At 32.8% G+C, this 26,526-nt stretch overlaps 1 protein-coding gene and 1 pseudogene across 2 annotated transcripts; both read right to left on the bottom strand.

The window, feature by feature from the left end:
- Nucleotides 1–1,537: 1,537 nt before the first annotated feature.
- Nucleotides 1,538–4,238, bottom strand: LOC128241358 (putative nuclease HARBI1; annotated as a pseudogene).
- A 3,415-nt stretch (nucleotides 4,239–7,653) lies between these two features.
- Nucleotides 7,654–23,715, bottom strand: LOC128240807 (uncharacterized). 2 transcript variants are annotated; one of them, XM_052957694.1, is made up of 17 exons: nucleotides 23,605–23,715; nucleotides 20,879–21,462; nucleotides 19,068–19,172; nucleotides 18,477–18,662; nucleotides 17,961–18,179; nucleotides 17,599–17,688; nucleotides 16,342–16,479; nucleotides 15,637–15,719; nucleotides 14,431–14,674; nucleotides 13,822–14,041; nucleotides 13,508–13,563; nucleotides 12,676–12,934; nucleotides 12,419–12,480; nucleotides 11,912–12,006; nucleotides 10,786–10,875; nucleotides 8,634–8,723; nucleotides 7,654–7,893 (listed from the first exon to the last, which is right to left on the bottom strand). In XM_052957694.1, the coding sequence occupies exons 2-17, from the start codon at nucleotides 21,441–21,443 to the stop codon at nucleotides 7,828–7,830; spliced, it is 2,568 nt and encodes an 855-aa protein (XP_052813654.1). In that variant the 5' UTR covers nucleotides 21,444–21,462; nucleotides 23,605–23,715; the 3' UTR covers nucleotides 7,654–7,827. The 2 variants fall into 2 exon arrangements, with proteins under 2 accessions (XP_052813654.1, XP_052813655.1); XM_052957695.1 differs by having other exon boundaries at nucleotides 14,431–14,671.
- Nucleotides 23,716–26,526: the final 2,811 nt, after the last annotated feature.

The following is a 26,526-nucleotide window of genomic DNA, read 5'->3' as shown; positions in this document are numbered from 1 at the left end:
TTCAGTGAATCTTTCAATATTTCATCTACTTAAACTCACATAACATCTAAATTTTGCGCATACTCTTGAATATCAACAAATGTTATTCACAGTTCAGTTTTCTTTATAATTTGGTCAGTTTTTCCATGTTCAAGTAAACTAATAACATATATGGAAACACAATTGCATTCATATTAAAGTGACATATTTCAAACAATGTGATTACATAGAAGTGGCTAATAATCATACATGAGACAGTTTTTTCTTCACAAAAAATGAATGTGATAGTTGGAGGTTGTTTCGAGGTATTAAATGTCAATTTATGTGTATTGTTAATGTTTTAATTGTTTTATGTATTGTTAACAATGTTTAAACACTTAAGTCAAAGTTCAGTACTGTTGTTGTTCATAGCTATTAAGTCAATCTCATCCAAGTCCTTAGGCAAAATAAAGAATAGACATAAACAGCAATAAGATTATGTATAATCAGGTTAACTTTAAGAAAACTGATACAGAAAAAACAGATTTTTGAATGTTTTTTAGTTTAGAGTGCCCCCCCCCCCCTCATCTATGCATTAGCTAGTACATTTTTGAGTTATTTGAAATGATTGAATTTGCAAAACATGTCATATTTAGAAGAATGGTCAGGTACACTGTATTGGCATTTCAACAAAATATAAAACTGCCTTTTTACTGTGTTATAAGATTTCTTTGTATATCAGATAAAGGATGATTAAAATCACCATGAAACAGCATTTGTTTTGTTACTTCAAGTTATTCCACTGATATAATTAGGAGTATATACCCCCTCATAAACAGCATAATAAATAGAAGAGCTACTGTTTCATCATATTATGAGTCATGGCTGTACTGTATTTTGTAATAAGTAATTACTTTCTTCATGTCAATATGAAATAGAATATGACAATTAAGATGGTAATCATTACATTTCAAATATGTTTGTGCAACAAATTAACAATGGCTATGATAATAGTAATGCATTGTCTTCTTTATTCATGAATTCATTCAGATTCATTATACCATTAACAAGTTTGTTCTCTCTGTTTACACTTTACTGAGACTTTAAAGTAATCCATACAATTTAAAGCTTCATTCAAATTCAAGGTTGTTTTACTAATGTTAACATTTTTGAGTTTGAGTTTGCGGCAACTCTATTTAAAAAAAATATTGTCACATATACTGAGTCATGATAGGTTTTAATGGTACATGCACAGTTGTGTCAATATTGTATTTTAATTCATACAGGTATTAATCTTTCAGACCCAAGTTCTCGAAACATCTAAAGCATAACAAGCTTTGGTATCTATTTTCATTAATAAAGATTACTAATAAAACTCTATAAAGATAAAGATTGCTTGTCTTTAATATAAGCAAAATTAATTCTATTGAAAGTACATGTATAAAAAGTCTTCAAAATGTTTATACGAGATACAAGTTAAACCTAAACCAAAATAGTGGATAAAAGATAAATTCTGTTTTTTGAGACTTAAGATGTTTTGTGAAAAAATGGGCCAATTGTGATAGTTTGTGTAATTTGATACAGAAAGTTCTTAACTTAATTATACATAAAAATGTGAATCTATCACAAGGTAATAATATTTCCTTCACTAGTCCAAATAATTAGATATGCACACAATTAAAACAATACGAGTGTTCATTTCAAAATCTTGCAATAATAGCTCTTCTGTCCCTCTGCGCATTTGGGTCAAGTGCTCCAATGTAAGGTGGTGCATTGTCAGGGGCAACATTGATTTGTCCATCAAACACGACAGCATCATCTATACACATGTTGTGCAGTTTAGCACAAACAACAAAGACTTTGGCTGCCTTCTCAGGTGTGATTTGGATGAATCCTCCAGTCTTATGAAGACATCTGCATGAAATGAAGTGAGTGCAAACATAATATAATACCAATTAACAGCATTTTTCTATGATGTACCTATAGGGTCAAAATTATTGTACTAGGAGTAAACAAAAAAGTGTTCTGCCTATATTTAGAGGTGCATCTATAAGTTAGAGAGCTCGGCTACATTATTGTTTGAAAACATAGAAGCACAAAGACAAATACACACCTCTTAATATAGAGGTGCACCTCTAAGTTGTACATCACATCCGGTGGAATGTGATTTTTTTTACGAAAACGGTATATCTTTATCATAAGCTACTACTATTGCTTATTTTAAAGTGACATGTCTAACAATTGCATAACATATAAACATCAAATCTCGTTTATTTTAAGTTTCTTTTTCTAATATTGATGAATAAACAACAAAAATAGCAACTCACGGATAATAATTTGAATTTAAGGTTGCAAATGAAAACAAATTAGTTTGTTATATTTTAATGAAAGAACTACTTTTTAGTATCCTTTTGTTGTTATATTTTATTCATTATTTATTTACATCTTCCATTTCAAAAGTGTTATCAAGTGGGCTTTCTGAAAAGAATCACTTCATAATTAGTTGCCTTACACTTCTTTAAGTTTCTTACTTATGAACATCAATAGATGGTAACAAAATGGTAATACTGTATTTGAAAATAAAATAATTACCGAAATCTCGACTTCAACAAACCTAACGGTCTTTCAACTACCATTCTGGTACGGCTGTGTGCCTAGTTGAATGCATTTTCCTGTTGGGTCGTAGGCCGGATCTATAAGCAATTGCATGAAATCAGTGTTTAAAGTTACTGCATTTATATTTATAACTTGCATTATATCTGGGATCTATTCGAAGACCTTACCATGATTTTACAATTTAAATGATCATATTCTAGCAAATATGTCACCTAATATGCTACAAACACATTTTACATGATGGTGATAATTAAATACAGACAATTACATGAAACCCTTTCTGTAGTTGTATTGAACAATATTACATTAAAGTATTGTACACAATTATAATGTTTATAATTGCCTTTGGTGTCAGCATGTAAGGTTTCAGGGCATAACCCGCGTCACCAATCAGCCAACCAACATTATTTGCCTCGACCCATGCCTTCAGGCCACAGTTCTCAAATATGGTGTTGTCGTGTGTAGACCCCGGCCACTGAGCGACCACATCAGTGAATCTGCAATATGGACATATGCAGACAGATACATGATTTGGATTCCCTATGCATACAGATATTAATGCGAGTTACAGTTTTAATTCACTGAATGATTAAATACAATTTTTATTACAGTGTAATTAGTTCATTGGGTAAATAAAGATAAATCATTTATATCTTCATACATGTATGTATTTAAACATATTTCTTTAATTAACATATTTCTCTAACTATCAACGTCACTTATACTACCGGGTAGTTCTAAATTTAATAATACCTCATATCGGGTGTCACTACTGTCTGCACGTTTATTGCATGGTATCCTTTTCTACACACATATATATCTTCCCTCACTCTTGGCGCTATGATGGGGATTAATGTTCCATCTACAGCTCCGATGCAATTTGGCATTCTTGCTACCTCATAAAACTTTTGTTTAATAGATGCCAGGTCAGCCTGGGTGGTAGGGAACTTGATGTTGTTGACACGCTGGTTAATTGCGTCTACAACCTGACATAAAAAATTAAGTAAATTTATTGAATTGTTTCTTTAATTGTACATGAAGCTTAAATATGAAGGATATACATCTCTCTGTAAGTACTATAACTATCGATATCCCTTTAATTAAAGAAGTGTTTAATGGTTGAGCATCTGTTTGAACACATTTTTATTTTTTCGATGAAATATTAATGATTCACATTCATGAGAGAATCATAATTAGAAGGAAAATGTTCAGGATTTTTAAAGACCTCATATCATATGGTAAAACTGAAGTTACAAATCACACATTAAATTAATTTAATACAGCAATTGTCTGTTAAAAAAGCTTTGAAAGATCTTAAAATCAAAATTTTACGCAACACCAAATAAATTAATTTAAATCAATAAATGATCAAATTAAGTTTTACTTACTTGCCAAAAGATACACATACAGTGCTTCTGGAGACGCCATGTACAAGTCCACCCTCACTATAGAATTCACCTTTCGCCAAGAACTGCAGTGTTATGAGGAGCTACCGGTACAACAAAGAACCATACAATTTGATATAAGTTATAACGGTTAATGTTGGAATGAAAGGAGAATATGATGCTGATTAAAAAGATTCAAGGCACCAACGGTTGTCGGCAGAAAAGTGCAATTAAAAGCAAAAACCATACCTCAGCGACATCATTTGGATCAATTTCCATTGAAATGATATTTACCTGTGTGCCATTGCGGCAAGAGCCGAGACTACAATATTCCCAGTACACAGCACATTTTAGTTTGTAGATTATAAGTTGCAAATATATGTATGTCATGCAATATAACATATTGGGGATTAAATGCCACCCGAAAGTTATAAAGCACAAACACGCTTACAAACAACTTTTCTTTTAATCTCAAACACTCGATTGCTTCCATCCGGATAGAGATAATTTCGGATACAAATTTAAATTTCACATTACGTTGATACAAACAATCCACAGTCTTTCTAAACACGTTTAAAACATGTAGACAACGAGGTCCGATTCATGAATTTCATGGTGTTTTTGTCAACTTATGAGACACTGTCTACTATTGAAAAGATACTTATCAGGTAAATCTCTTAAGCAAATCAAAACATTTTTGCGTTAAATTGTTAATATTTGTTTTGCTTACTATTTATAATAATCACTTTTAGAAAACAATCGGTATCTACAGCCAATGAATTTGCAGATAGGCAATCATTAAGTACTAGACTTAATCAATAAGAATTTCAAGTTTTGCTGGTGTTTAAAGATCCGCCCACTGTCACCCATCCGATACATATTCCCTGCGTCAGATTTTCCTTTGATAGCGTGACAGCCAATGAGGTTGGATTCTTGGTCAGTTATTTCACCTGAATTAGACTTAAATGATCAAGAATAGGTTGGGTAAGCGAAGATTGTAGTTCATGCCATGATACTATTCATTAAAATTCTGCGGATATATAACAAGTGCAAACTATGTTTTCATTCTGCATTATTCACTTTATACGGAAATCTTTTAAGTTTAAGAATTTTTTTCTACTCTTTAAGGGACATCCAACAGGACATTCATTCTAAAGGCTGCGCAATCTCAGTCAAATCTTTATTGGGCATTGCGTTGTTTCAACCTAAAAATCGGAATTTTATAAAAAAAAATCAACATTTTATAATGATTTATTAAACCCAAATGAAAGAATGATTTTAAAGTGTTTTTCGTCGTATAAGTGCATAGTTTTACACCCTTCAAGAAACAAGTTTGTCATCACACGTCCTGATTCTGCCAAACTAATATTTTTCTAATATCTGATATGGCAGTCCATTATTTGAAGAATGACTGTCCATTCAACACATATTGGACAGTTAGTAGAAATAAAGTACAGAATGCAGTCCAATAACCTATATAGATAACAAAAAGACCAATAGATGAGGTCACAAACATGTTTTTATTTTCCCATATGTTGCATATCGAGGGCTGAATGCGAAAAGGTTCTAAGTGACATTAAATAAAGAAGCAGATAGAACCTTTTCGCTTTCACCCCTCGATATACAAGTATATTGTTACAACTACTTGATCATACAATAAGTTAAGTTATTGATTGAAAAATAAAACAAATCATAGAAAATAATAATAAGTGCCTACAAAATCATACCATACCACAATAGAGACATCTTTCCAAAACAAGGACAGACCAAACATATATAATGTTGAACGTGTAGAGGAGAACAAAAGTTATATTTAAAAGTGGATATATTATGCATCCTACTTGAATAATCTTTTTTTTGCTAAACATATTTGAACAAAAATAGGTTATATTTGAGTTTTACTTAGGATTTATTAAAAACTCCTTGAATGAACCTAACGTTTTTGTGTCATCAAATTTGTTTGCTCAAAAAAGATAAACATAATTTAAGAACTGCTTTCAATCCATTTGTTAAAGGTACAATACGCATATCTTCTCATTCAAAGAACTATATCTTTTTTACTTCTAGGGATAAAATATTTAAATCATTGTTATTGCAATTTATGTAACAAAATGGGAAAATAATGTAAGTTACAATATAAACATACATTGATCAACTACATTCATTTTTGTTCATAAAAAATTCCGACAGCAGAAAACAAGTTTCCATAAAAAAGCTTGTGAGTCATTATTTGGACCATACATATTGATAAACGTTATACTTCTGGAGCACAGCTGCACATCAAGAACAACATTATTGCCAACGCTACCTAGACAAATATTGTTAACCAATGCATCACAAATATTTCCTCCAAGAATAGCAACACAGCGTGAATTTGAACTAGCACAACTTAAACAGCAAGGACGATTACAACGAAAGTTCACGCGTTTGGTCATTGATGGGACTAAAGGAGTATCCTGCAAGCAGTGTAAATCAGCTGATGTATCATTGATTCAATTAAGAACGTCATTTCGATATTCAGAACGTCACTACGATATTTAAACTTATTAAGACATTGGCAGTTTTATTACGATACCTTAAAGTACATAGTTTAGCTACCATAACTTAATTAATAGTATTAATATGAACCTTTCTTTGGTTAAAATATTTTTGGGATATGGATTTATATAGGTCAACAACAGTTAATACCTAAAATACTCCTATACAAGAAAGTAAAACATTATAATATTTCTATTTTTGGGATAATGAAAACATATCAGTTGATACCATTTTTATGTGAGAAATAGCAACATAAAATTGATACAATGTAATGGTAATATACACGATGTATTCAAGCAATAACAAACACTTATAATGCAGCTATTTGAACAGATAAGCAAATTGATTTTAATTGTGTTTTCTGTTTATAAATTTATTCTTAATTCATTTTGATAGTGACATATTAAACTATGGCTGTTATTACAATGCATATTTCCTAAGTTTGAAATTTAACAATTGTAACATTTACCTCAGGTGAAAATTGGTAACAGAATAAAACATTACTTAATCCATATCCAATTATGCAAATCTTGAACACTAAAATTAAATTAAACAGGTATATTAATCTAGTTATATACTATAACAACATTCAATATCGAGCAAAACATGACTTACATAATCAAGACTAAACCAATTTGATACCATTTATTCCAATACACAGTTGCATTCGAAAATCTGCAGTATTATAAAACAGCAAGATAATTAGAAAATTAAATAAACCATCTCGCATTATTTGTGTTATCCTCAATAAAGCAAAACATTTATTTTTAAATTTGAAAACAAAACAAAATCGCCAAAATTAAAATAAATGTTCGTTCTATTCATTTGACCATATTTTATATACACTGACTTTTGAAATTCAGAAAGTTTAAGAAAGCATTTAAAAGACATATAACATTTTAGAAGACATGAATCATGCATGAGTTGTTGAACATACGAAAAAGTTATCTAAATAATGTTTTACATGAATCTGAAAAAAATCCAAATAAATACCATAATGAGCAAGTAATTCTAACACATAATGATAAGGAAAGAGAGTTTTTGATAAATGTTAGAAGTATCTTATAAGGTCATATTTCGATGTATCACTATGACGGAAATCCTATAACAACGTCATGACCTCATACTGAATAACAATACATATATATATATATATCAGTACATAGATGTAGCACTTATAAGCACACAAAATAACAACAACATTTGTTAAATATGTAATGTTTTCAAACTCACGATGGATAAAATATCCTTATGATTCAAATATCATGTCAATAAAACTATTGATGAGAAAACTAACAACAACAACAAAATGCCTTCCGTTTGATATATTTTAACGGATTATTTTGACCTTGCCTCTAGGAGATGTGGCTAGTTCTTTTAGTGCCTCCCAACTCATCTAAAAAGAAAAACGTTTTACGTATGAACTAGTCCATCTAGGGATCTATATATCTTGTTAATCAAATTAACATAATTAGTTTAGTGGAAATCGCAAACCATAACTAGATAACCCGTTAGCGCCTGAATCTGGAATGCATTTATTGCTAAGTGGTAACACGAATCTTTTTACGTTAACCAGTCAGTATGTTAATTATTTAGTGGAATTTGCAAACCATAATTAGATAAAATGTTAATGTTGTACAGCTGAGAGGGATAATAGGTGGCAGTTCTGGGCACTTTTAAGCCTGTTTTTGTCTTATGATATTTATCTTACCAAAAGAGTAACGCGATTATTAACTAGATAGCTAGACAATTATCGCGAACGAATTTTTATACGAACTCGAATTCTCATTCAAGAATAATAATTGATGCAATGAAATAAAAACACATTGTCCCTGATTGCTTGGATTTTTGTTTGTTTTCAAAGATGAATTACTGTTCAAAACGGAAACCAGTACTCATGGATTATACCGTTCATATATTGCAAAATAGTTGCATGCTTGCAAAATATAACACGTTTCCAAAATATGCACCCATCATATAACATGGTCAGAATAACACTTTGGTTTAAAACAGGTTTCACACCCAACCATCGTGTAACTCGCGATTCACGCTCGTTGTGTATAATTTTAAGAAATTCGGTGAGAACGTGAAGTGAATATTAAATAAGTTATAAGGCCCAAAAGTGCGTTGTTTTACCTTCACATCCTCCAATTGCTGTTTTGTCATTTTCTCAGTATGTCTCCAGGTGGAATATTGCATCAGCACACGCATCTCCTTCTCGAAGTCCTGAAAAGGAAACCAGTACTATAAATAGTACGCATGTGATATGATGTGTAACTATTTGATTCTATTCATGGTTGCCCTCTCGTACTAGCAGAACAATATGTCGCTCACATGAGATCCTGAAGAAAGACCGAAAGCAAGGTATTGCTACGGAAGGAATTGGCTGCCAAGATAGGCATTGATTGCTAGAACAAAATATGGCTTCTAATCAAGTTGGCTACTTAGAATAAATATAGTTGCTAAATAAATTGTTGGTTGTTCAGAGTGTCTATCGTTGTTAAGAAAAAGGAATGCTGCTAGGGAAACAAACTACTGCTTAGAAAGTCATAGATCACTAAGAAAAAACGATTGTTGACTATGATGTTTGTGATTGCTATGGAGATCAATGGTTGCTAAGAAATGTATTTTGATGAAAGTTGAAAAAGGACTACTATAAAATCTACTTAGTTAATAGATCAGGATATAGAAATGCAGCTTTGGAGAAAAAGATTCTTAAATATTTCCTTATATACAAGTCCCTTTAAACAAGTGGCAGGGGGCACGGTTAGTATTGACTACAGGAGCATGCTTTGGAAACAAAATAAGGCAATTCACTGAACATTCCTGTGGGGTTTGGTTGAAATTGTCTTGGTGGTTTTGAAAGAAATGTCGTTTGAAGGAAAATATTGACGACGAAAAAGTGAAGAAGTACGGACAATGACGCATCACAATAGCTAACTCTTGATGCACTTCAAGCTCAGGTGAGCTAAAAAGAAATACAAGCAAGGTACGTATTAAAATGTAATACGAAAACATAAAGAAACGTGAATATCATACATTCATTTAACACATCAATGCTTAATAATACATCAATTTGTACCTAAATGTTAACAAGAAATCTCATCAAAATTGTTTAACTGAGTAAGTAGGTCAGTCACACATTTATTTAACACCTTACTCAACATATACATAATGTATAAACTATACCAGTGGTATGCATGGAATTATGCATACAATTTTTACACGGATTTTACGATTGATGATGCAAATAGAACTTCTTGAAGCGGGTTTTAATTGTCTTTTCTGTGTTAGACTTAAGTATTTCTTCTGGTAAAAAATTCCAAACTTTCCCACTGAAGCATGCAAACGAGTGTTTCTTGTATTGAGTTTTATGTCGAATGTGAGCAATGTCTTATCGCGTAGAAGATCGTAAGATATCTTGTATTTCTAGATATCTTAATAATGTCTTTCATTTAACTCGGTGTAATATCATTAATAGATTTAAATACCATAACAGCCGTTTGATATCTGCAACGGTATTCAAATTGAAGCCATTCTATTTTTTTTTAATAACTCATGCGATGGCGTTCTAATAGGCTTTAAGAGGGTAATTTTTGCAGCTCTTTTTTGAAGCATGTTGATTCGTCTCATTTGCGTTTGCTTACTTTTCCCCCAAACGCTACAACAATAGTCAAACATAGGAAGAATATACGATTTATGAAACAATTGTCTCATTTGATCCGTTAAAAAGTAATTGAGTCTTTTTAAAAGGGCTATCTTTGCAGTTAATTTCTTGCAGATAAATTCAACCTGCAGATTCCACGACAATGATGAATCAATACCAATTCCAAGCAATTCTGCGAAGTTACCTTTTTAATAAATACTTTTTCTACGAATAATTTGAGTGCACATGCATTTCTTAACTTTGCATTTGAACTCAGCAACATGCAATTAGTTTTTTGTGGATATATTGGCATGATGTTTACTTTGCACCAATCCGATACCATATCTAAATTTAAATGCAACGAACGTTCAATATCCTGCTTATTTAAACTTTTTGCATATAGCGTAGTATCATCAGCATATAAGTCAATCAAGGAATTTTCAATTTCAAAGGTTATGTCATTAATATATATATATATATATAAAGAATAGGTCAGAATAACAATATGGTTTAAAACAGGTTTCACACCCAACCATCGTGTAACTCGCGATTCACGCTCGTTGTGTATAATTTTAAGAAATTCGGTGAGAACGTGAAGTGAATATTGAATAAGTTATAAGGCCCAAAAGTGCGTTGTTTTACCTTCACATCACCCAATCGCCATTTTGGCATTTTCTCAGTATGTTTCCAGGTGGAATATGGCATCGGCACACGCATCTCCTTCTCGACGTCCTGAAAAGGAAACCAGTACTATAAATAGTACGCATGTGATATGATGTGTAACTATTTGATTCTATTCATTGTTGCCCTGTCGTACTTGCAAAGAGCTGTTCTCTAATTTTCTATGTATGAATTTCAGTTTAACCGAACCCGATCCATTTTTACACACTAGCAGAACAATATGTCGCTCACATGAGATCCTTAAGAAAGACCGAAAGCAAGGTATTGCTACGGAAGGCATTGGCTGCCAAGATAGGCATTGGTTGCTTGAACAAAATATGGCTTCTAATCAAGTTGGCTTCTTAGAATAAATATGTTTGCTCAAGAAGTTGTTGGTTGATAGAGTGCTTATCATTGTAAAGAAAAAGGAATGCTGCTAAGAAAGTCATAGATCACTAAGAAAAAACGATTGTTGACTAGGAAGTTTGTGATTGGAGATCAATGGTTGCTAAGAAATGTGTTTTGAGGAAAGTTGATAAAGGACTACTATAAAATCCACTTAGTAAATAGATCAGGATATAGAAATGCAGCTTTTGAGAAAAATATTCTTCAATATTTCCTTACGAACAAGTCTCGAAAAACAAGTGGCGGAGGCACGGTTAATATTGACTCCAGGAGCATGCTTTGGAAACAAAATAAGGCAATTCACTGAACATTCCTGAGAAGTTTGGTTAAACTTGTCTTTGTGGTTAAGAAAGAGATGTCTTTTGAAGAAAAAATATTGACGACGAATAAGTGAAGAAGTACGGACAATGACGCATCACAATAGCTTGGTGCACTTCAAGCTCAGGTGATCTAAAAAGAAATACAAGCATATAAAGCGTATCAAAGTCGATTGTCATCCTTCCATCACTTTACACAGTACACTACTACAGCACTAGTAAAATTAGATGGCTTTATCAAAACTTGATACCGACAGATTAGGATTTAAAAGAGCTGGCCGCGTCCCATACATTTCCTAAATATAAAGATGAGCCACGAACTATGAACAACATGCATGTTTAGGAATCAACATGACATTGTTAATCTAAAACCTATGATCGATTACCTTAAACGTATCGTACAAAATGTCGACGTAACCCACGAAGGTCGAAAACTCAGAATTCATTTTTTGGTAAAACGATGAGGGATCTTTCAGTTGCTCTGTAATAAAAAAGTAAATTCGAAGCATGTTATGACACAGTTAGGAATATGATTGTACCAATGCTCTCGGGTTGTAACTGATCATAAGTGCCATTGCGGGCCGTGTTACACCGACATCTTTTCTTCACGAATTGTTTAGGTGAAAGTTGTTCGTGTATGTCGTCGTCACATGTTGCCTGTCCAAGAGCTCAGTCAGCGGGTAGTAGCATGAACTAGTCATATTATTTACTATTTAAATCGTTTCTTTAACTTTAACCAATGTTTAAGCTTGTTACACCGTAGTCGCAGAAAAATACATTTGTTACAAACATCCAAGGTAAGTATCCAAATATTGACCATAGCAATAGGAGTTATTACCGTCTTTTTCGCAAACTGTTCAATACCACTCATGTAATCGAATTTGGTGGTTTACCTATTTCTGCTATGGCTTTTCCCAGCATTTTCCGGTGTTTGAATTCAGCTGACAGCCTATTCCTGAAAACACCAATCATTAGAGGTGCTGGTACCGGTGTATTATATCATACTGTCTTGATATTTATTCAGCAATCATGAGTGTGTGTGACTAAAGAAAATAGTGTCTTAATTTTTAAATAATAGTCTGATTCTACAGATCATTCGTTCGTGAAATGGACTTTGTTTCATTAAATTGACCTTATCTGTCTGGGAGACCTTATATATTCCATGTGTCTTGTAATTCCTAAAACGTCCAGTAAGGTAGACACGATTAACGTCACTGACACCGCTAACAGAAACAAACGCATCGAAAAATTCATCATCTCCCACTTTTCTGCAGGAAGTAAACAGTAGACAATCGGCATCATTATCCCCGTTATCGCCACTATTGCCACTACCATCGGTACTACTTGCCACCAATGTGCATCCGTATTCGGATAGAATATCGAAACCTTCCTCCTATACGAGTCCACCCCTGTTAAAGACGGAGTTATAAAGTTTAGCCTAACATAACGTTAAACCAAAATTGGGTACGTATCGGGGATTACCATCCCTTTATCTAGATGTATATCACAATTAAAAATCCTGATGTAACATATTCATTTATATCGTTAACTGAAGATAATCGAAATTGCCAACTGTGGCTAAATACATCTGGTTAAATAACCTTTAACAAGACGCCATTAACGCATAGCATAAAACATGAACGCGCTGTATATCGACGTATTATATATTCAGCGTTATTAATGATTAAATTAGTGTTTTTCATAATAAATTCATTATCATTATTTTTTGTAATAAATCAATACTAATTAACTCGTTATCTTTATTGATGAAAATTCGTCAAGGCTCAGTTAATGGGATAACATCAATATGTTATATTCATTTCGTGTCCTCACCGATGTCGAAGAAAAACGACAAATGTTAACAGTTTTCTTTGAAAACATTATGCCTTACTGTGCAGATCAATAGCGTTTAGTATTCAAAGTTAGTATCCAAATTTTGGCTCTTATTATTTACTGTTATGTAATAACACTAGGTTATTTACCGATTTTTTCTGTGAGTATTCCTATAATTTTCCGGTAATTGAATCCCAGTGCATTCCTAAAAAAAGAAGTCACTTAAGATGCTTGTACTGGTGCATTGCTAAAGAGTATATTGAGTGTAAAATTTTGTGTTTTCTAGAAAAACGGATTGGAATATTTATTTACCAACCATGAGCGTGCGTGACAACAAACAATTTCTAGATTTTTAAGACAAAACGTGATTCCATAGGCCCTCTTTTATTAAAGAATGCGTGTAAAATGAAGTTTGATTGTTTCAGACTATCGCATGGGTCTGAAAACACTTTGTTATACCCACATCAAATAGTTTATGCCTCGAATAACACGTAGAATGGAGAATGATACGCTGTTCGACATAAACATCCCAAACGACGTCAATGCAATAAGTATTTCAGTTCTACCGGCAGCCTCCATCATTATAGGAGTATTTGACCAGATTGATACCCAAACAATAATCCACGATATTGCCAGTAAATCCCTTCTAAATGACAATAACGAAGCCCTCTTTCCATACCAACCTGCATCGATATAAATTTTACGGAATTATAAAGTATAAGGTATAGCAGAACACAGCGTTAAATCTTAACGAGTACGCTTCAGAAATATATATATATATATATATATATATATATATCGCCTTATTGAATTATATCAATAGTGGAAACGAAATTCATTATCATTGTTAAGTTAGTCTACACATTTTTTTAAACAAACTCGACAATGCTTGCTGACCCAAGTTTTAACATTGAGGATCAAGAAATGCAATAAACAAACTTTCCGCAAGTAAACTAATATTAAAGAGGGATCAACTACACAAACAGTGAATAAGACAAAATGTTCGGTTTAAAAGTTGGTCAATAACTATACTGAGTATATAATTCTAAAATGGATGTTTGATTATATTTACCAAATCTCTCTTCCATTTCTTTTTGCACTGCCTGCTGCATCGACAAAGCATCGTCTCTTAATTTCACAATATGTGACACAACGTTTTTGATTAATGCCGGTTCATATCGATATTGATAGTTGTCCGTATCAATTTTATCAAATTCGAAGATGTCTTCACAATCGTACTCTGTCTGCTTAATAATCTCGTCAACTCGCAAGCATTTTAATAGTGACAACACATGCCTGTTGGCAGGTATCAGCTGCTAAAATAGAATAACAAATCATTTATTTTATCGAATACTGAAGTTCATACATTACAACGATTCCGTATAAATACATGTATATATATATATATATTCATCTAAGTTCATATATATATATATATATATATATATATATATATATATATATATATATATATACATATATATACATCTTTCACTGTCTGTCTCTCTCTCTCTCTCTCTCTAACCTGATGTTGAAAATAAAATTATTCTGGTAGGAATAGTAATGATATCATCTCTCGTCTCTTTAAGACCTTTCCAACTTCCGTTGCCCCACAATGCCCTTTTCCCGTAATGTCCCATTTCCTAATATATATGATTAATATTTTTCGTGTTGAGTGTTGACGTACGTAGGTTCTTAGGCATTATTTTGTAATTGTCTTGGTCAATTGTCTCGGGAAATCCTTTCAAACTATCATCGAACATAGCATGTATATTACTGCTAAGATATTGAGTTTTTTAAGTTCATTTTCGAGATTCTAACATTCTTTTTTCCTTTGTTAGTTTTTCATTCTTTATACAGATAAGCCTTTTTTTGTGATTGTATGTGTGTGTATTGTCCATTTCTCCTCGTTGTGAACGACATATAACGTGCGTTAACTTTCAGCAGGGTTAAAATGCAACACTTCGGTTGTATAAGAACGTTCTATTTAGTATAATTATTAGTACATTTCAAAATTCGATAAAATATCTGAATACGTTTTTCCGTGAGTATCTTAGAATGAAAATAAAAATGAACAGAAAGGCCGATCACGTACAACAACACTTATCACCAATTGACTATGAATCTGTCCTTATTAGACTTTTATAACTATAATTGTTAAAATAATAATGCCACCATATTTAAGTATTTCACCGCGGCAAAATATTTAACAGTTTAAAAATATCAAGAAGGAACGAAATAGTCTACTTTCTTTAGTCTTCGGGTGTTCTTAACTTACTTGTTCGGCTTTCATATCCTTTGTGGAGTAATGTTGCACCAGTTCAGATTCTGTATGTTTGTTGCTGCGAAGGTCGCTGTAAACTGAAAAGCAAAACATATGCTAAACACATATATTTCTCTTTCACTTTGAAACAACAACGCTTACATAATACACGTCATACATCTTCCTGTCTTGGGGATGTTTACGCTCAGCGTATGACTATTACAACACACAACACAAATCCCGATAACCCATAATGAACACGGACAAATTACAGTCATGTTCCGGAAGTTACGTCACTTTGCCATTTGACAGGCTCGTTAATAAAGTATTGTCTGCAGGGCTTGTCTCTTTTTTCATTGTTATTTCTAACGCACACAACGCTGCTGAAACATGCTAAACTAGATATATAAAAACGACAATTGACAAAAGCCGCAAAATAACCTGAATGTAATTCATTTTCTGCTACAAACAGTTTGATTTTGTTTGGACGATCAGTTCCTTTTATTTTGCTTCTTTCAAAAGCGATTGTTGTTCTGGGATCGTTAAAACGGAAATAATCATCTAATAATTTTGCATGGAGGATGTTATACTAACATACGTCCAGAAACAACAGTTTGTGAATAAGCATTTTGATAGTCTACATAAAAGTGTGTTATTTTGCGTGATTGTCGTACTAAATCGTAATAAACTTATTAACAATCAAGTAATGAAAATAGATACCTATTTTTTCTATGGCGGCTTTAAGAGCATGTTGACATTTTTGTTCCACACTTTTAGTAAGGTATAGATCACTTATTTTATGAAGCTCGGACTCAAATGTTGACATAATGATATCTGACTCCGTGATTTCGAAAGGGTCTGAAAAAAGAGATTATGTTAAACAAAGGCGATTCGTATACTAAAATATATTTTTGCTTAAGGAAACTCGCGAGTTAGTGAACAATATTGAAGTATTTTACCACACTTGATACGCAAGAAGTTTTGTGAATAAACACTTGTCTTGGTAACATAACAAAAGGTTTGCTAAACAGTCAAGATTTATTTGTTTAAGTCCTAATAGTTAAATCACTTCAGGTAAAACCAGTAAAGAGTAGAGTTCTAGACTACGTATCAAATAGTTGACCTAATATATTATAGTTATGGCAATTATGCAGAGCTGATCATAGTGATCAATAAAAGTAGAAAAAATGAATTAACATCAAGTCTAGTCCAAGTTCTTATTTTCAGAGACATCATATTAGTATATACAACATCAAAAGCTTAAATAATTTAATTAATTAATAAAGCTTTAACCATTGACACAGAGTATCAAATAGTTGGCCTAGTATATTGTGTTTATGGCAATTAATCTGAGCTGCCTATAGTGATAATTATAGTTTAGCGCTAGTCCCTACAGCTATTTCATTTAAAGAAGGCTAGTCAAATTATTATTTCAAGAGTCTTAATTAAATACAAAATCAAAAGCTTAAATAATTATAATACTTTATAAAACCCGGGTGTTGTTTGTTAAATATCTGATAAGTAATGTACATGAACTGTTCCACAAAACAATTTGTTCTGATCTAAAATGTATGAGTCTTAGGAAGTGCACAAACTATATATAATTTAAAATACCAAAAGATCTGACATAAACGTTAGAATAGAGAAATACAGATGCATTATATGGTTACAATATGAACGGCAATGTTTAATTTAATGTTTATGGACGATCCTGATATGTGTATATACAATTAACTTTTAAATATAACATAAATATTCTGAACAAGAGGTCAAACATAATAATATTATATTGGTGCATATCAGAGTAAATTACACTGGAGTCGTTGCTCTATTCTAACGTAAATCTAAATATAGTAGTGTTAAAACTGACCACACCTTGTCATTTGTTTATACATGACCAGACTATAACAAAGATGAACTATACAGTAAATTTCCTTTGCTCACGAGTTACATTTGAATCCGTATTTAGTAACATACCCGATGGATCCTTGCTGAGTACAGGTTTTTGGGCGTGTTTGTCCGCGCTATTGGTAATAGCACATTCACGTGCATCTTTCAAACATTTCACTGAAAACCAATAGCAAAAATTATTTAGTTATACACTTTTTTACTAAACATGTTGTATATTACAACTAACAACTATACATTTATTTCACAAAAGCCTAGAGTCGATATGATTGTTAATCTTAGGAACTGTTTCTTACGATAAGTGATTAAATGATAAGGTGAAGTGCATGCGATCACAAGAAATGTTACGATTTAATTTCTTTACCTTTTCAGGTGTATTAAGTAAAAAATTGTCATATAAATATTTTAAAACAGCCATTTTCAAACTTTACGTGTATGCTCAAAGCAAAATAATATTTGCTCAGCATTCATGACCATCTCTACTTTCAAATCGTCATTTTTATAACAGCTTCGTAGTAAATTCTGCAGTGGATTTGAAAATTTGTTTGTTTTTCCATGCAGTATTTTCTCGAAAAAATCCATGTACGATGAAAAGTCCTTGAAGCGAACGAACATACAAACGCATCCGTGTGTAGCGTTTGTTGGCTCAACTGAAACGGAATATATAAAACATAAATATCAACGCGTGTTTTGCATTGTCGAACCTAGATAAGTTCAGAAGATCAAGATATTTTGAACGATAACATTCGATTTTATCGCTAACCGCAGTTATATAGTGGAAATTCATTGTAATTATATAGCTTAATCAATAAGAACTTAAATAGTGCTGTCAAATTGCCATCGGGGGAAATCTAGCAATCCCTCCTAGCGACGATTAAATTTTACGTATTTTAACGGCATAAACAAAACGATAAGGACCAACTCAGAAACCGTATTGTTTTGCTTACCTCCTTTGTTTTTAAGACGTTTAACAAGTGACCTCACAGCATCCTTAGCCTTTGTGCAGTCGTCATGGGACAATTCAATGCTTTTATCTTTTATCTCAGTGTCGAATAGTCTCACTTGTTCTTCCGACAATTCCTTTTCTTCTTCTGGGTTGCAATTTTTCAGTAGTAGCTTAAAGCTTACTTCTTCTGTGACAAAGACATCAAATAACACATTTTACTAAAATAAACCTTGATAGAGCATGGCTTGGAATGCGTTTACACTGACGTTGTTAAAGTGATAATATGTTTAGGGGTGTTTATATGTTAGTGTTTCTCTATAAGAATAAATAACAATAACAGAATAAAAAGCTTGTTAAATACACAAACGCATTCTTTGAAGTCGATCAACAACTAAATAAATGTACGATCAAAAGTAAATTATTGCCTTTTCAGTGAGCGGTACCCGTCGAATTATTAACGAAGAAACCATAATCGGACTTAGATTTAAAGTTTGAACCAAATTATTGTTGACGAATATTATATAATATCAATATTTGATTTTGACTGCAACTTCAAAACTCTTGGACACAATTGAAGATATTTGAAACTTACGTGGCGGCTTTATCTGCGATATGATTTTCTCTGGAAGTGTGCATAAAGCAGCTTTAAGAGCTTCAAATTCTTTAAGCACATTATAATTGTGACCGTTCATGTGTTCTGAAAAGTTCAGTAAAACAAAGTATTTCTGTAAATATTGCCTATCATCACGGTCAACGGCGCTCATATGAGTGTTGCCAAATTGAAATACATAATTCATTTTGAATTACATTTCATCATTCCTCAGGAATAAAATCTAACAATAAAAATGTTGGTCCTGTGAATTGAGAATAGGTTTCTGTTTAAACGTGGATATCAATAACTTATAGACTCATGTGTAATTCGATTCGATTTTCATGTCCCAACAGAAGATACAAGCATACCAGTGTAAAGTGTGTTTAACAATTATTATTTAAATATTTTACAATTTAAATAATATGAAAGAATCAAATGGCCAGTTGTTTAATTTCATATGCATTGTAAGTCTATACTACAATAGCTTAGGCAAATTTTCAAGGGGTACAATCCTTTTTATTAATTAAAACTATGTCTAGGAATTTTCAGCAACCGGCCATATGCCAGATTTTCTCATCAAACAAAGCAGCAATACAACGTGTATCTACAACTTTTTTAAACAAATTAGCCTTACAGCTTGTGACTACCTTCACTAGGAATAAAGCAGCAATGCAGCTTATGTCAATATCCTAATCAAATAAATCAGCGTTACAGCTTGACACTACTTCTCTTCAAACAAAGCAGCAATACAGCTAGTGTATACTTTCTCGTCAAACAAAGCAGCAATACAACTAGTGACTACCTTCTCTTAAAAAAACAGCAATAAACTTGTATCTACTTTATCATCAAACAAAGCAGCAATACAACTTGTGACTACCTTCTCTTCAAACAAAACAGCAATAAAACTTGTATCTACTTTATCATCAAACAAAGCAGCAATACAACTTGTGACTACCTTCTCTTCAAACAAAACAGCAATAAAACTTGTATCTACTTTATCATCAAACAAAGCAGCAATACAACTTGTGACTACCTTCTCTTCAAACAAAACAGCAATAAAACTTGTATCTACTTTATCATCAAACAAAGCAGCAATACTTTTGTCCTTACTTTCTTATCAAACAAAGCATCAATGCAGCTGATGTCTACTTTCCTATAAAACATAGTAGCATAACAGCTTGTGTCTACTTTCTCACCAAACAAAGAAGAAATACAGTTTGTGCATACTTCCTTATCAAACAAAGCAGTTATACAGATTATATCTACTTCCTCATCAAAGGAAGCAGCAATTCTTTTGTGCCTTCGTTCTCATCAAACAAAGAAGCATTACAGTTTATGTCTACTTTCGCATCAAACAAAGCAGCAATATAGCTTGTGTCTACTTTCTCATCAAACAAAGCAACAATACAGCTTATGTGTTTCTTCCAGTCAAACAAAGTGGCATTACAGCTTGTGTCCAACTTTTCACCAAAACAAGCATCAATATAATTTGTATCTACTTTTTCATCAAACAAAGCAGCATAACAGCATGAATCCAGCTTTTCACCAAACAAAGCAGCAATCCAACTTGTTTCAGCTTTCTTATCAAACAAAGCAGCAACACAGCTTGTCGATACTCTTTCGTCAAGACGGATTCTAAGACACGAACGTTGGTGAAGTAATTAAACCGGTCATATGTTTGGATGTTTATTTTATATAAAAAGATTACACGAGTTCGCGCAATGCATAATAATTTCTAGTAGTGAACTAATTCAATCTAACACTGTAAATAAAAATGAAAATGTATTGAAGAAATCGTCAAATGCGTTTACCTTTCAGTTCCTCAACGGTGCATTTATCTTTCAAATATAATGCGTGAGACATTTGAAATGCTTCTACAGCTTCACTGCATACAGGTAGTTCAGCTTTGTCGACCTTCTGGTTGATAATTGCCTTCAAGTTTTGATCATTCATATAATTCAATGCATTTGCAATGAATTTTTTGAAGACATTTGCAAATTTAAGATAATCGCTATCGCTTATACTTGGCTTTGGTAAATGGTGAATAACGTTTCGCGTTATTCGTACTTGATTTACATCGTTGTCTTGTGTAGAAGGCAATTTGCATACATTTCCTAAAATCAAACAGAACAATGTAAGATCCCATTTGTCTAGATCAGTGGTTTGATTTCCTTTCGGGAACAGAACGGTGTTGAAACGCTTCCCAATATCAAAGTTCAGTATATCTTTTTTGTTGTTTAAGAGGAACTGATCAATAGTGTTTCCGTTTATTCTAGTCTCTTGAACTAGCAGAGCCTTTTGTACTTCTACGACTATTGCCTGTATCTTACAAATTTTCGCGTAATTTTCCCCTCCAAATTCCTCACTAAAGGCCATGTTTTAGGTGCATTCGATCCTGAAATACAGACCAACAATAACAAACAAGTAAATATGATCAATAATGTATGGGAAATGACTGCATACTTGGCACTACTGACATTCAATTGATATTTTATATAAATTATACTTTCTTAAATTAAGCGTTGTTGGGGGAAAGGCAAATGTTTGTGAAAATTATTTTAGCTTGATTTGTTGAAATAAGCATGTCAATTATTCAACTGTCTTAAACAAATTGAACGCTGACATTAAATATCAGCATGCATGTTATTTTTCTAGACTGGCTTAATTCAAGGTTATATTGTATTTTGAAATAAAAGGTGCATGTTAAGTTGGCAAAGGTCTGACTTTGGATTTGCAAAGACGATCCCTAACTGCATTTTTAAGGCTTTAGCAGTTAAATGATTTTTCACATTTTCTGACAGAGACTGTGGTCAATAAAGCCTCTTCCGATGGGCATGCAACTGATATATTCGACTTCTTTTTACAAGACACGCGACAACTAGAATTCCGTGAAATGGATTTGTCGTCTGTCTGAAAATGCCTAATGTTTTCGAACCAAATGTTATACCAATTTAACACAGCTTAGACTTTTGACGTCAAAAATAGGGTTTATCTACTGGAAATTCCATATAATCGATCAACGTTTGAGAACCTTAGGATTATAAGTATCTTCCATGGCCGAGAGTGTAAGATAGGTTTATTCTGACCCGAGCGTAGGGTGTTTTGCGGAAACGAGGTTTACTGAGTTTACTGTGCGAGGGTTGGGATGAACCTATCTTACACGAGCGGCTATGGTAGATGCTTTTTCTCCCACCTGAGTCAAACAAAATTAAGTAAAAATGTATTTTTTTTTGCTGGAACTCTTTTGTGCTTGGTGAAAATAATTTCGTACGGATATGCGATAATTTGTGGTTGTCATGGATACGCGCGCAGTGATTCAGATTATGTTAATAGTCAAATCGGTCTTTAAATATTTCTAAGGAGAGTGAATCATTATTTCTTGAACGGTGCATGAAAACTGTTTTATGATGACATTTGAAGCGAGAAATAATTAATTAGCGTTCTAAATATTGCCACAAGACAAGATTTTCATGATGCTACAAATGACAGTCTTCAACAAGGGGGGTGATTACAATGTGGTGACCATCAATAAAGGAGTTCTATACGGGCATTTTATCTTCGCCCGTGGGCAAGATTAGAATTTGTAGCATGGTAAAATTATTGGATCTACTTATCTGAGGTGGGAGAAAAAGCATTCTGGATATCTGACGTAAAGCGCGTGTTTTAAGAAAAGTTCACCATGACCATGACCGTTAATGGTTATTTATTGTCCATGAAAGATTTGCATACAAGCTTATACAACAAATATAATATAAATTCCATTAACTTGAGAGTGTCTCATTCAAAATTTATATGCAAAACTACACAAACAAGCTCAGTAGCTAAAGTTTAAACGTAAAACCCGATTATTGGCACAGGGTAAACGCCAAAGACATAGAACCCAAAAGCAAAATATAACACACAAGAAACATGGAACAACCGCACAAATCAAGGAAAAAGAGAAATTTTGTCTGTAATAAAACAATAGGTGTTAGATATATCTCGTTGCATTTCTTTTAAATTTCAATGATGTAAATGTATGTAAACTATTTCATTGACCTGAATTCGTCTCAAACAGGGAACATACATGTATATCTCGTGCATTGCAATTACTGATTTTGATATGATGATATATTGTCGACCATCATACAAAATCATTTTTTAAGAAACACTTATTGACTGCTAAGATGAGTTCTTATGCAGTAAGGAGCTGCCAAGTTCAAGTTCCTTATATCGAACGTCAGCAACGATGGCAGAACTGGAAGTCCTACGTTTATCATATCGATGCACTAAACAATATTCGATGATAAAGGAAGCATTTCAAAAAACATTGGGTCAACAGCCACTGCAACCCACAGTAACGATTAAAGACTGATGATATGTAAAGAGTTCGGATTACACCTCAATGTAGCTTCAAGAAGGCTTAGTTTGTTCTTTATAAATTTCACCATTTTGAAAAGGTTTAAACTTGAAATCGAACGTAAATTTTTAAAATGTTTCAATTGAAAATCACTCAAGATTTGCTTAACTTACTTTTGATGAACTAGAAAAGGTGTACCTTTTACAAGTCCGTATATTGGTACATCAGAAATTTATTTTATAAACACTAAGTTCATCATATTTCTGTGTCCTGACATGAACGCAATCTTTGGTTTCCCTTGTATCATCCACTACATATTTGAATCGATATACCTCTTCGCCAGGTCTTTATTTGAATAATTACTTCACGGCCACTAACCGCCAGCTCCGCCACTTGGAGGTGGAATGAAAATGAGCTGTCGAAATGTCCGTGATGCAGCTGTGCCTGGTGTCTACTTTTACACACTTGAGGTTGATTTATATTTTATTTGATAACTTATCAAACGGACATACTTCGATATGTAGTACCGAGTTAGAACACTTTTAATGCCTGTTGGCTACAATTTTGTTTCAATGTTGTGCAAACTGTGGTGCCAGGAGCTTTTCTCCTGTATCGAATATGTGCATGCACCAGAATGTTCTTACGGTGTGTGTAAGCAAATAAGTGTACTTGGAATGCTGGGCGATCTAAAAAAAATAACAAGACCGATTCGGGAGAAAGGTTCTTCACGTCGGGCAATCATTTGAGACATAACATTTTGTTGTGTTGAAAAATTATCCAATGCGTCTTCCGTCATAGTGCCAATGAGTTTAATATGGATGTAAACAGTGAGTATGGATTCTTATTTATCATTTTTGAGGTTTATACGAGTAAATAAAAAAATGAGAATGTAGTTCGATATAGCTTTGGCTATGAGTTGTTCTAAATGTATAACGGAAGACGCGTTGGAGCATTTCATCACCGTGTTCTTGGCACCACAGGTCGCACAATATTGAAACAAATTGGTCGGCAATTCATTTTCATTTCATCATCGATAAATAGTGGAGCTGGCGTTTAGTGGCCATGTATTTGTAAACAGAGATATTGATCCATAACACTTAAACAAGTAATATCGGATGACAAATTTTACACTGTTTTTAAACTTGAATGCTACGAGGCTACTTGGTTGTTTTGCGATAGCTCAGCGTAGCAAATCTATATTCAATGACACGTGCTTATTGAGTGTTACATTCCAATTTAAAAAGTCAAATATCGTTGAAGAATCATAATTTGCAACATAAATTACTAAAACATTGCTTTCTGTTTAAATCCAGGTCAAGCCGAGTACAATTGTTGAAACTTTCAACATAGACAGATAGGTCATCAGGAGCGGATAAAGGGCTGAGATTAGAGGGGTCGTAGCTACAGGGACGTATCCTTAAGACTTGCACCCCTCCCTCAGAACCTAAATTTGGTTAGCTTGAAGAGTTGGCATGCGAGTTTGGGGGTAGTCCCACACTTTTTTAAACAAAGTCTAGTCCGAAATGGTGCATTTAAGGGGCATTGTTTTACTTTTGTCTCTATATCGTAATATAATAACAACTTTGAGCAGGTGCGAGTAAATGCTTAAATCCTATTTGATGTGACATTCATTCATTTCTCCATGATGCATTCGTGTATGCACATCAGCTTAATAATGTTCATAACCAGGCTACTTTCTATTTAAGGCCTATGACGTTACGTCATAGTTGGAAGTTGCTTACATGTGTAGTTTCCTTCTTAAAAACTATCTGGAGTTAAAATAAAGGAACAACTGAACTATAAACCTTTTAAAAATATTGATCTTGTTTTATTTTTTTTATTATAAATGACAACAAATTGATTGCGGAGAACTGGAAACTGAAAGTTCGTCTTCAGCACAGAGTAAACATGGCGGATGGTCTGTCAGATTTTGACTTGCTTAAAGATCTTTTTGATAGTTTTGAGTTGTTTGTGCCGGGATTAAGTGAGGAAACTGCTGCTGCTGCCGAGAGTTCTCCAGAAATGGAAGAACTAATGAACATTTTATTTGATGATTTGCCTGAAGTTACAAATAAAAAAGGAAGTGAAAATGAAAGTTAAGATCTAGGTCAACGACTTAATGAAAGTAATGACACGCCGACAATTCAGGAATATAAACAAGAGGGCAGTAGGATTAATGGTAAAAATATTGTCTTAGGCAAGGAATAGTTGAAGATACATTTCAGACTTTAAAGTCGCCTTTACATAAATATATGACCTAAAAATACTGTTAATCCGCTTCGAAATTGGAAACAAATGAGAAGTCGGCAGAAAACTAATGTTTAATTCTTACCAAAAGTTAACATGGACGATTTTAGGGGGGGAGGGGGCGCTGGAAGCACCTCCCCCTTGAATCCGCTAAATAGAATTTGATATGATTGACAAACATGTAGTTCGCGCTTGATAATTTAATAAGTTATCAGTTGGTATAGCATAGAATCATATTAACATAATTTTAGAATGGAAATAAAATATTTTGAACGTTATCCTTCCAATACAAAAAAACGTATAACTACATGTTGACAGAAAAAAGCATAGTCAGGGTGACAGAGAGGTGGCAACGATATAATTTATTCTTAAAGATTTAGTATATTTCATTAGATATGGGTAACATTTAAAATATTCAATAGCCTAATTAATCTAATTTAAAAATGTCGTTGTTATATTTCGCCGGTGGTATTCAGTGTTTCAATCAAACTTAGGAAACAAGGTAATGTATATGCTGTTAGAGTACGAAAACATATAATATATTCTTTAGGTTCATTGCTCATCAATTTTTGCAGAAATATGCTCGTTTGTAAGTGTTACTAGACTCTCTAAATATGCCAGGTTTTGTTTATTTGCATTAACCTCAAATAATAGAGATGTGTGCTCAGACATGCAGAGGAGTGAGTTTTCGGATAAGCTTTTTTCAATTTTCGATCAAAATTGAAACAAGTTCGAATAAATTATTTATTCCAAGAATAGTTACATATTTATATTTTATATTCATAATCGATTGATTGTGCATTCAAATCTCAGTTGTTTTGTATATAATTGTTATGAAATTATTCTTATTTGTGATATTTATACATGTATATG

This window comes from Mya arenaria, chromosome 7 (genome assembly GCF_026914265.1).
Source record: "Mya arenaria isolate MELC-2E11 chromosome 7, ASM2691426v1".
In the NCBI taxonomy this organism is placed as follows: domain Eukaryota; kingdom Metazoa; phylum Mollusca; class Bivalvia; order Myida; family Myidae; genus Mya; species Mya arenaria.
The sequence above is the reverse complement of the archived record's forward strand: the minus strand, read 5'-3'. Positions and strand labels throughout refer to the sequence as shown.

Bases quoted from the DNA above. Each gene is read 5' to 3' on its own strand.
- LOC128240807 (XM_052957694.1), bottom strand. From the start codon at position 21,443: ATGGCCTTTAGTGAGGAATTTGGAGGGGAAAATTACGCGAAAATTTGT. The intron at 16,480-17,598 runs GTATGTTACTAA...CTCTTTTTTCAG, and splicing joins ACTCAGCAAGGATCCATCGG to ACCCTTTCGAAATCACGGAG. The intron at 14,675-15,636 runs GTAAGTTAAGAA...ATTCTATTTTAG, and splicing joins AGGATATGAAAGCCGAACAA to CAGCTGATACCTGCCAACAG.